The 12333-nt window shown below is 42.2% G+C and overlaps 1 protein-coding gene across 1 annotated transcript in view; it reads left to right on the top strand.

The window, feature by feature from the left end:
* The window catches only part of STAC (SH3 and cysteine rich domain), a 271988-nt gene that overhangs the window by 107596 nt on the left and 152059 nt on the right, over positions 1 to 12333 (top strand). The window contains exon 2 of the mRNA XM_006869168.1: positions 10586 to 10862. Within this exon, the coding sequence (XP_006869230.1) occupies positions 10586 to 10862 (277 nt within the window). The remainder of the gene's footprint in view (positions 1 to 10585; positions 10863 to 12333) is intronic.

Here is a 12333-nt window from a genome sequence, read left to right as displayed (position 1 = left end):
GTAATGGCCAACCATAAACTTCCCATTATTGGGCATGCGAGCTTCATTTGATACTGTTGGTTATTCTCGCTTCCTTGAATAATTTTCTTCCTTTAGCTTTTAAATCACTCTTCTCCTTGGTTCTTCTTCTTTCTAAGCAGCGTTTTTCTTTTCAGATTCCATTGCTTGTCCCTTCTATTCTGCTTGATCTCTAAATACTAGAAATTTCCAAGGCTCCATCTTCAGTTCTCTTTAGTGTTTGTCCTCAGTACCTGAGTGATGGTATCATCTGGTCTTCAAGCTTTAAATACTAGTGAGGATTCCTGGTGTTGCACTGTCGGATAAGCACTGGACTGTGAACCAGAAGGATGGTAGTTCAAACCTACCAGATGCTCAGTGAAGACCCTGTATAGGGTTGCTATGAGTTAGTATCAACTCAACGGCACTTAACAAAATACACTAATGGCGCCTATAAGTTTATTACAAGTTTTCTACTTTAGCTTATATCTCACCCTTCATCTCTAGTGTTCTTCCTTTCAGTAAGCAGTACCTCCATTTATCCAGCTGCTCAGACCAAAAAAGCACAAAATCATTCTTGATTCTTCTTTTTCCTTCATACTCCACATTTCACCCGTAACAAACCCAGTTCATTCTTCCTTTACAGTGTAACCCAAAATCAAGTCTATCTTATCGTTTCCTAGACAAAGTCAAAATTACTTCTCAACAAGATTATTACAGGAGTCTCCCAACTGGACTCTTCACTTACACCTTGCCCTCCTACCATCTGTTTTATACAAAGCAGCCAAACTTAAAAAAATAAATGTCTGACCCTGGTATGTCATACTGAAAGCCTTCAACTTTGAATAAATTTCAAAGTCCTTACCATGACCTGTATGGAGCTCTGATAGCGTAGTGGTTACGAATCGGGCTGTGAACATCAAGGTCGACAGTTCGAAACTACCAGCGGTTCCGTGGGAGAAAGATGAGGCAGTCTGCTCCCGTAAAGACTTACAGCCTCGGAAACCCTGTGTACGGTCACTATGAGACTCCACGGCACATAACAACAACCATGACCTGTAAGTCCCAACATAAAGCTGGCCCTTAGCCTCTTCACTCACTTTCTCCTTTATCACTGTGCTTCAGATTCATTGATTTCCTGGCTGTTCCTCAGACATACTCACAATTGTCTGTCAGGCTCTTTGCCCCTGGTTCTCCCATTATCCAGGATGCTATTCTCCAGTTAGTTTACTTCCTTCATGCCTCTTCTCAAATGTCATCTGGAAAACCTTCCTTAGCACTTAAAGTCTGACTACTTTTATTTTCTTTCATACCCTTATCCCAACTCAAAAGTACATGATATACCTCTTTGATTAATTTTGTCTCTCCACACACTAGACCACAAAACCTTCAGAGAAATGACACTATTCCTTTTTTCACTGCTGTATCCCCAGAGTTGAGGACTCAGTCTAGCTCATGCATAGTTGTTGTTATGTGCCATCAAGTCAGTTCTGACTCATAGCAACCCTATGCACAACAGAATGAAACACTGCCCAGTATAGCACTCTCTCACAATTGTTACCCATGAGCCCGTTGCTGCCACCACTGTGTGAATCCATCTTCTTGAGGATCGCCCTCTTTTTTGCTGGCCTCCCACTGTACTAAGCATGGTGTCCTTTAGCAAATGCTCCCTCTTGATAACATGTCCAAGTATGAGAGACAAAGTGTCATCATCCTGGCCTTGAAGGAGCATTCCCATAAATGTAGTCAACTTGATTCCTGTGTATTCTATTTGATGAGGCCTTTGATGTTTAAAAGGTATTTGCAATGAATAAGTCATTGGTCTTACAAAATTCTGTCATGTGAACTCCAGCATCATTTCTATCACCAAGGCCATATTTTCCAGCTACTGATCCTTCCTCTTTGTTTCCAGTCATCCCATTCCAATCACCAGTAATTATCCTGATTGCATGTTTGATCAATTTCAGACTGACAAAGTTGGCAGAATTCTTCAATCTCATGATAGCTTTAGTGTTTGATTTATAAGTTTGAATGGTAGTGGTATCACTGGTCTTCCTTATACATGTGTGGCTATTAATCTATCATAGACAGCATTGTACTTCGAGATAGATCTTAAATGATCTTTTTGACAATGAATACTGTGCTATTTCTCTTCAATTTGTTGTTCCTGACATGTAAACCATATGATGGTCAAATTCCAAATGGTTAGTACCAGTCTATTTCAGCTCACTAATGCCTAAAATATCGATCTGTATGAATTCCATTTCATTTTTGACAACTTCCAATTTTCCTAGATTCATACTTTGCATGTTCCATGTTCTGATTAATAGATTTTTGCAGGTGTTTTTCATTTTGAGTTGCACACCATCAGCAAATGAAAACTTTACTCCGTTTACATCATCAGCGTCAACCCTACTTTCAGGAGGCAGCTCTTCCCCAGTCTTATTTTGAGTGCCTTCCAACCTGAAGGGCTTATCTTCCGGCACTATGTCTGATGATATTTTAGTGCTATTCATAATGTTTTCATCTTCCGGCACTGTATCTGACAATGTTTCAGTACTATCCATAAGGTTTTCAGTGGCTACACATTAAGGAGTAGTCTTCCTCTCTTCTTCCAAGTCTGTCTTAGTCTGGAAGCTTTGTTGATATTTATCCACCGTGGGTGACCTTGTTAGTATTTAAAATACTAGGCATAGCTTCTAGCATCATAGCAACATGCAATTCACAAGAGTATGACAAACTGACAGATGAGTGGTGGTCATACATGTTGTTGTTGTTGTTGTTAAGTGCCGTGGAGTCGGTTCTGACTCATAGTGATGCTGCACAGGGTTTCTGAGGCTGTAAATCTTTACGGGAGCAGAACGCCTCATCTTTCTCCCGCGGAACCGTTGGTAGTTTCAAACTGCCGTCCCTGAGGTTAGCAGCCCGATTCATAACTACTACGCAACCAGAGCTCCTTCATACACAATTGTTGTTAAATGCTGTCAAGTTGGTTCTGACTCATAGTGACCCTTTATAGGGTTTCTGAGGAGAGACTGGTGAATTTGAACCACTGACCTTGCTGTGCAAACGGATGTAGTAGTCCAACTCTTATCCTACAGTGACACGTAATAGTAGCTCCGTAAATAATAATTGAATTGATATTTTAATGAAAGAATAAATGAATGATTCCCTACTCATAGAGTTGCTAAGATGACTACATGAAGTAAATAGAGTAGTTTGGGGACATGGTTTGATTCTCAAGAATCTCTGTCTTTTTTGACATCATTATAAAAAATAACACAGAGATGGGTAGCAGTGCAGGTAAGCTAATCATCTTGTAAACTCTACATGTATTCCCATCTGGCCTCTGCTATTATAAGGATAATTATAGAAAACATATTCCTTTGCACTTATAAGGGTAAGTCAAAAATTACTGCTACTAAGATTCCAGCTCATACTTGCACAAGTTTATTCCAAGAAAAATGTGTTTAAAACATGTCTCTGTGTCTAGTGAATGGTTGCAGACATTTATTTTCTCTCAATAATATATTTGTTTGGGTCTCATTCGTGTTTTTTTAAAAAAAATACTTTTGGTGCCATATAAAAAAATCAGTTTTGAGAGCAGGGCTAATTTCAGGGTTTTTTTTTAACAAAACTCATATGGACATCTTTCCAAATCATAGAAGCTTTTCAAAACAAGTTTAGAGAAATTCTATCTCACATAAGGCAACCGTGTTAAATGGATCTAACATTTTAAAGAATATTGGGAAGACATCAGAAATGAGTCAACTGAAGGAAGACCATCAACTTCAACAAATGAAGAAACTGTGGCTGAAATCCAGAAACTGGTGGGAAAAGACTACAGAATTACGACTGAAGCAACAGTCTCAGAAGACTTACAACTTGATGGGTGCTAAAAACACTCCATAAAGATCAATTGCCTCAAAGAGCTGATTTTTCCATTAGTCTTTTAAGTAAAACCAAAAGCTAATGAAGATGGTTTTATGGATGTGTGTTTGGGAATTACCAATACAAACCAGAGAAGAAAGTCTAAGCAAAATAGTGGCTTCCGTTGGAATCTTCTGGGCCAGTGAAACTCAAGGCAGAGAGTTCAGCTTAGAAGGTTATGAAGTCTGTTTGAGGGGCTTCTTAAGGATAAACTTGACAGAATGTTTTAAAGGACACGGGGTAATAATGGAACCAATGTGTGGCGCTGTGGGTTAACGCGCCAGACTGCAAAGCCTTCTTTGAACTGCACGGTCGGCAGTTCAAGCTCACCAGATGCTCCCTGGAAACCCTATACAGGATCACTATGGGTTGGGATCAACTCAAAGGCACTTAACAACAACAAAAACATTAGGAAGAAGATTTTTTGGGGTTTTCTTAAGTTTTTATTGTGAATTAAGTGATAGTTTACATGGAAAAACAAGGGTTTTACACCATTTCATTGCAATGATTACAAGCTCCTCTGTGTATCATCATTCAACAGTATTTGCTTTTATTTCCTCTGTTTTGTTTTGGGGGGTTGTACACAAAAACACTCATGAATATATGATCATGTAAACCACCAAAGTGCACATTCTGCAAGCCTGCCTTCTGGCCACCAGCACTTAGCCTTTCTCTTTCCATGAGTCTAGAGTCCTCATCTCTGCCTCCATCTCTGGTGTTGCTGCTTTCTGGATAGGGTTCCACATTTGGCTCATGCTCTTCTCCCTTGATGGCCCTAGGGTCCTCTATTTCTGGACGATAAGATTAACTACTCCCCCGTTTTTGTTACAAGACTTCTACATTTACAGTTGTGACAGTTGCAATTAGTCATGATAACAATTAGTATTGAATCATAAGAATCTTAGCTCCATCTCTTTTCAGCAGACCGGTCTACACAAGATGAAGACTATTCAGTGGGGACTGTACCTTCCCTCATACACTCTTAAACTAAGCTCCCTCTTGATTGCCCCCTCATTTTAGGTAGCCAATGTTTAAGTTGCCCATCCCTATCTACCCTCTATACCGAGGAGATAGCATTGATTCTCGATGTGAAAACTACTTCCCTCTCAGTTGGTATTGTGAGCTACTGCATCCATAAGTATAGGTCAAGTTCATCAAATTGTAGCAATTTACACGTGTTTCCTTTATCAAAAATGTATTTTTATCTTCCTCTAGTTGAGTTCTAATCATCAAGTCATTGAGGCTAGGTCAAATGGGTACTGCCTGCAAGTTTGAGTGTTCTTGTGGGTCTCCCCACACTTCATATCAGCTGGATGCTTCACTCTCAGCTCTATCCATCCATGGCTGTGTCCTTGTCCATGGGCTCAGGAGTCACCAGGTGTCACCACACTCAGACCCATCAGCCCTTCCTCTTCTCTCTCACATCTCCAGTCAACAGGAGTCTATGGAACATGGTTGAACTCAGCCCATTTCTTCATTGTTGCCTTTCCCCACTCTTCCACTTACCAGTAGACCAACATGGTTGCCAGCAAGCTTACATACCTGCTCATGTGTTCCCTTTGAGTTTCAGTCTTGGAGCAGGGTTTGTTAAGAAAAAGTTTTAAGAAAATTTGTAACTGCATTGGTGAGAAAAGGTCAGGCAAGTCAAACCACTTATTATTTTTTTCCATCCTGACAATGCACTTACTCATTCTTCAAGGGTGATTGTCCTACAAAAATCGTGTTGGAAAACCGTATTCCATCCACATAACCATCCTGACTTTTGCCCCTTCAGATTTTTTTTGTTCCCCAAACTCAAAGAACATCTCAAAGGAACATGACTTGAATCCTTCAATGATGCTAAAATTGCCATTGTTGTGGTATATATCAGAGCACTAAATTCTTGATAAGAGTTACAGATATGGAAACCTTCTGAAATATGTAGACTTAGATGGTAAATATGGGAACCTTCTGAAATATGAAGACTTAGATGAAGAGGACTTGAAACATTTACTTATGAAGATCAAAGAGCACAGCCTTCCATATGGATTACATCTCAATGTCTAGAAAAAAAAACAAAAAACCTCCTCACCACTGGACCAATAAACAACATTCTTATCAATGGAGAAAAGATTGAAGTTGTCAAGGACTTCATTTTTCTTGGATCAACTATCAACACTCACGGAAGCAGCAGTCAAGAGATCAGACGACGTATTGCATTGGGCAAATCTGCTGCACAGGAACTTTTTAAAGTATTGAAGAGCAGAGATGTCAACTTGAGGACTAAGGTGCACCTGACCCAGGCCATGGTGTTTTCAATAGCCTCATATGGATTCGAAAGCTGGACAGTGAATAAGGAAGATCATAGAAGAATTTATGCCTTTGAGTTGTGGTGTTGGAGGAGAATACTGAAAGTGCCATGGACTGCCAAAAGAACCAATAGATCTATTTTGGAAGAAGTGCAGCCAGAGTGCTCCTTGGAGGCTAGGATGGCTAAACTTTGTCTCTCATACTTTGGACATATTGTCCGGAGGAAATAGTCGCTGGAGAAGGATGTCATGCTGGGTAAGGTGGAGAGGGTCAGAGCAAAAGAGGAAGACCCCTAACGAAATGGATTGGCCAGGTGGCATCATTGATGGCGTCAAGTGTGGCGGCGGTAGTGAGGTTGGCTCAGGATCGGACATTGTTTCGTTCTGCTGTGCATGGGGTCGCTAAGAGTCAGTTCCGACTCGATGGCACCTGACAACAACAACAGATAGTAAAACAAGAGCTTCATGTTTCGATATTTTTGTTTAATAAAGGTTTTTCTATGACTTTGTGGCAATACTCTCTGACTTACCCTCATATCCCTAGGATTGTGCTTATCCAGTAGACATTTCTCTTAAGCTGTCCATTGTAAAAGAAATGACATGTTGGTTTCTATGAGAAATTCTCCAGATCTAGAGACACACAGGCTCTCACACAATTTCTGGCCACATCCCAAAGGGCAAGGAAAATGCTGCCACTATCCTGGCATCACACTCAACTTCTGGAGAACACGGAGTATAATGGAAGGAAAAACTACAGAATCCATGGGCTCAGAAAGGATACACGACTGCATACGTGTAGGAATTGTCCCATCCCAAGGTGCTATGAGTCAGAACTGACTTGACAACACTTAACCACCACAACAGTGTCATGTTATGATACTCCATGCTCTCCTGTGTTAAACAGGACATTATCCTTTACTATTTATAAGAAACTTGAAATGTGCAAAATAAAGAAAAATTAGGCATCCCAAAATATATTTGCTTTCAAATTCCACATTTACCCCCACCCTCACTCCCCCCAGAAGCAATTTCATTAGCCTGGAGAGTAATCTCATTCATTCACTCATGTATCCCCTGAAGACTCATTGGCAATAGAAGAAGTTTGAAGGAAAGCACATTAATTTTGAACCTTGATCTTAACTCACATGAGCTGTGTGACCTTAGGTAAGTTAGTTGACCTATCTGAGTCTACAGTTCTCCATGGAAAAAAATAACATCATCTTCATTGGACTGTTGCCACGATTAAAAGGGATCATTTGGTGAATCACATAGCTCAGAACCATTCTCCTCCACCTCTTTCCCATCATCTTCCTTCCATTTTTATCATCTTACAGAGTTCTCCTGGTGTGGTGCTGTAGCATCAACACTGGTTAAGGTCAGCAGTTCAAACCAACCAGCTGTTCCTCAAAAATCCCTATACAGGGTTGCTATGAATCAGAACCGACTTGATGGCACTAACAACCCTGTACAGGGTTGCTATGAATCAGAACCGACTTGATGGCACTAACAACCCTATACAGGGTTGCTATGAATCAGAACCGACTTGATGGCACTAACAACCCTATGCAGGGTTGCTATGAATCAGAACCGACTTGATCAGCAAAGGGATCTCAGAGAGTTCTCCCCGACATTCCCCTCTCTGGTCATCACAACAACTTGCTGTAATAATCATGGCAGATATCATTGTTCTGGTTTTGAGACAAACAAAGCCAATTTATTGAATCATTTGATTTCACGGGAGACTAGATAATGATTTTTTTTCCTATATGATAACTTATTTTGAAATACGCTTACCCCTCAAGGAGCACAGGTCAAATAGTGGATTATGAGCTGGACTGCTAACCATAAAGTCAGTAGTTCAAATCTACCAGTTCCTCTGTGGGAGAAAGATGAGGCTTTCTGCTCCCATAAAGATGTATAGCCTCGGAAACCCTATACAGGGTTACTGTGAGTTGGAACCCACGCCATGGCACACCACCACCACCACCTCTCCCCCTGGATTGACAAAACTTTCTCAGACTCCTCAACTTCTTGGTTGCTTTCATCTGTTAAAGGTCTTTCCAAATTTAAGTCTTCCTCCCTCCAGCACCAATCTAGTTAACAGCTTGAAAGACTGAAAATGACAAAGAGGCTGTTCTGCTCCTTTGCTGCCACTGGGTCCTCCCTTCAGTATAACTCAGCCTCAGCGAGTACTTAGCTCATAAAAACCCCTCAAACTAAGCTTTGCTGGAGTTGGAGGGTCCTTGGCAAAATCAATGCTGTGCTCTCAAGGACTTAATATCCTCCCTCAACCCATATGAGTTAGGACACAGCAGGTTATAGTACAGTAATAAACAGCCCCAAGGAACAACTCCTCCTCCTCACTGGTGGCTCTACCTCCTCTGGTGATTTGGGGCTATAAGGCAGAGGGAAAGAGACACAAGTCTTAAACACTGTTTCTGGCCTTCCCATTATGTAGGTCATTGCTGCTTCTCTGAGTATTGATACCTCATTTCTGTTACCTGTAAGGCTACTCCTGAGGATCCTAGAGGGGCTCCTCCCTGTACAGCTCCCTGAAGTAGATAGCTGCCTTCACATAACTACAGTCAACTTCAAAGTGCAGTCTTACCATATGCCTGGGCAGTGCTTAATGCTCAGCTGCTAATCAAAAAGTTGGAGGGTTGGACTCCACCCAGATGCACTTAGGAAGAAAGGCCTGGCAATATACAGTCAGAAAAATTAGTCACTGAAAAGATACCAATCATCTCTTTAGTGGATAGTTCTGTGGGTTGGAAATTTGAGCTAAACTCAGCTGGACAGTTCGGGTCTCAGCTATACTCCCTTATATGTGCAGTCATCAGGGGAAGTCTTCCTTCTGGGTTCTGGGGTGATGGGGCTTGGCTGGGCCATGTGTTTCTCATCATCCTTCAGGTTAACTTGAGTTTGTTCACATGGAAACTTGGAAGGATTACAAGGAGGAGGAGAGACCTCTTGAATCCTAGGTTTAGGATTAGCTTGAGGTTGACTCTGACGTCTTCTATTGGCCCAATTCTCAAAGCCAACTCTAATTCAAGGGGTGGCCAATCGACTCTACCTTTGAAGGAAGGATGTGACTAATTACATCCGAAGGGTAAGGGGAGGATAGAGAAGTGTTAACTCTTTGCATTCTGCCTCAGACACTAATGACCACCACACCAGACTGGCCTTCTGAGATATAAATTTTGGAATTGAAGCTGAGATGGCTGGGGTTGACAAGGTCAGGTCTATTAATCTTATATGTCCTGTCAGGGTATCTAAGCACAGTTGATTGGGGACTTTATTACAAAAGAATGTTTACTACCATTTTGTTTGCAGCTTTGGGCCATAGACAAGTTTCGGGTCAGCAGGAACAGTTCCCATAGAAATTCAGTTACAAACAGAAACCATCTTAAAGATGAGGTGACCTGCAGCAAGTTATGCAGCTAGTAAATGGTTCGTTTTCTTTACCTGGGTGGAGGTAAACTATATACAAAACATGTGATGAAAGGAGTATCGCAAAGAAGAGACTCTGGTAAGGCACCTGTGGCCGAGAGGCAGGTGTACAATGGCAAAAGTTATGGCTGGAGCTGCCATCGGGGCCAGAACCTGCCAATCCATGGGGCCCATGACAAGGAATTTAATCTTTAAATGTAAGGGAAAAAAAAGAAAGATTTTTGAAGGATTTTGGATAAGCAGTTCACATCATGACCCCCCCCCCCCCAGTCCTTTTTTTTCAACATGAAGACTGAAATACAGGTGCAGCCTGGGCCAAACCCAGACTTTTAGCATCCAAGCTAAAAGCAAGTTATTTTCCAAACCTATTTTAGTGCCTCTTCATAAATCATAAAGGCAAAGGAGGAATGGTCTAGCTTGCCACGGCCATAAACAAGAGGATAGGTGCACACACAAGCTGTTACCCATTTGAGAGTTTCTGGTTTGTCTTTTCTAGATAGTTAAGGCAGCTGATAGTCAAACAAAGGCCTTTTCTACTTTGCTGTGTGCCAAGAGAAATGGCTACTAAATTGTCAGAGAAGGAAAAGCCAACTGCAGACAAACTAGCCTTTGAGCTCCTGAGTTTGTATACTTAATATTTCCAGTGATCAATTTCAAAAGTGAAAGGTGTCAAAACTCCATTGTCATGTAACATTTGATCAGCACATTGGTGGGTACAGATTGAATATTGAGGAAAGTAACAGGGGCAGATGCAAAGGGAAAATCGGACCTCATTTTGCTAGCTGGCTTGGCACTGGCACAGAGGGGTAAGGACTGAGGGTGACTGGGGAGCTATGCAGTGCATGGAGCAGGCCTCACCCCCCACAGCATGAGTCTGCACCATCGATCGTAAGAGAGACTGTTCTGTCATTGCATTGCAGCTCCAGAAACTAAAACGATCACTTTCTTTCAAGACCAAGAGTTTACGGAGCAAAAGTGCTGACAACTTCTTCCAGCGAACCAACAGTGACGCGAAGCTGCAAGCAGACATGCCGGCTGAGGTCAGCCCCAGCTCCAGCCCACTTCCTGCTTCTGGAAGCCTGATGTCCACACCCACCAGGACTGGTCTGCACCCAGGTAGCGGAAAGGCCCATGCCTTTCAGGAACACATCTTCAAGAAGCCCACCTTCTGTGATGTCTGCAACCACATGATTGTGGGTAAGGCCTCCCCCTTCCCCTTCCTCCAGGTCCCAGTGCCTCCTGGGAAGCTGAGGGAGAGTGGAGTACCACAAGCCCAGTTCCCCACATCTCTGGCAGTTTATTGGGGAATTCTTTGGGGAATTTGTAAAAAGATAAGAGAAACAGGACTGGGCAGGGGAAAAAGGTAAGTTGTAAAAGAACTGTAAGAAGACTTTCAGTCAGTCTCGCAGAAAACTCTGAAGTCCTTTTTACTTATTGGGTAGTGAGCCAAGGGGGCTGGGTCTTTGTACTCCCGCCACATGTCATTGCATATGAGCAGCTCCTGAAAACAAGGTATAATCTTGAACTAAGAAGCTCCTTTTGTCCAAAGGCGATTAGTAGGGAGGGACTTGGTGGATAGTTTGGGGGGATGAATGATTCCGTTCTCTTCAATGTACCATGGGAACCATTGCAATGCATGTGGTGTATGTCTGTTTAGAGTAAGTTACAGGTAAATGGCCCAGACAGGCAGGTGTGCAGATAGAGGATTCTGGAGCTAGGAGTCCTTGGAGAGCCACCGGACTAGACAGAAAATGTGATTCAGCCTCCTCAATAATTTTTTCCCAGTAATGGTAGATCAGAGAAAAAATGGTAGCCTGGCAGTCTTAGGGCTATACCCAGTGGAGACAAGAGACTAAAAAATGTCCTAGCTAGAAAGGAAAGACAATATTTCCTTTCTAGCTAGGATGTTTTTAGTCCCTCGCCATTTAGAGCCACATGCATGGCGATTTTAGTCCCTTGCCATTGAGAGCCACGTGCGTGGCGATTCCACAGGTCACTGTCTTCTGCCTCACCTGTGTCATAAATCCAGTGACCAAACAGCAGAACCCATAAAGGGAATCTGAGTAGGATCAAGAACGATGCCTTACACCAGTTGTTTCAAACAAGGACACTTCTTGGTAAATTGACGAAACAATCACTATAGAACCAGGGAAAAAGGGGAAGAAGATAGGTCATGTCTACTCTCAAGGGGGATTAGGGGAACAAACCTCTGTTGGAAGCAGGCAAAAGGCAGAAAGAAGTCTTGTATTAAGAAAGGAAAATGACGCAGAAAATCCAAAGCCAAGGCTGACCCAGCCTTGCACTCTTTTTTTCTAAGATGGTGCTGATACCGCAGATAAGTAGCCTATCAAATCTCTGCACTGCCTGGAAGAATGCTGAGGGAAGGGAACAACATGCAAACCAGGGCATGCGAGAGAGACTGTTCCTACCTGTGGCTCTTGCTCATATACATCCTGGAGGCTCCAGCATTAGGCCTGTACGTTCAATGCTTCCGGGAAAAAACACTGTTCACATCAAGAGCTCTGGCTTCTCTGACTGGAAACCAGGGCCTAGGTGACCCTAGACAAAAAAAAAAAAAAAAAATTTTTTAGCCTTACCTTCTATCACCTCTTGCAAATTTATTATTACCTTAGAATTCTGGAAGTCAGAGCCCAAACTGGGTCTCACT

Source organism: Chrysochloris asiatica, unplaced genomic scaffold (assembly GCF_000296735.1).
Source record: "Chrysochloris asiatica unplaced genomic scaffold, ChrAsi1.0 scaffold00127, whole genome shotgun sequence".
Taxonomy (NCBI): domain Eukaryota; kingdom Metazoa; phylum Chordata; class Mammalia; order Afrosoricida; family Chrysochloridae; genus Chrysochloris; species Chrysochloris asiatica.
The sequence above is the reverse complement of the archived record's forward strand: the minus strand, read 5'-3'. Positions and strand labels throughout refer to the sequence as shown.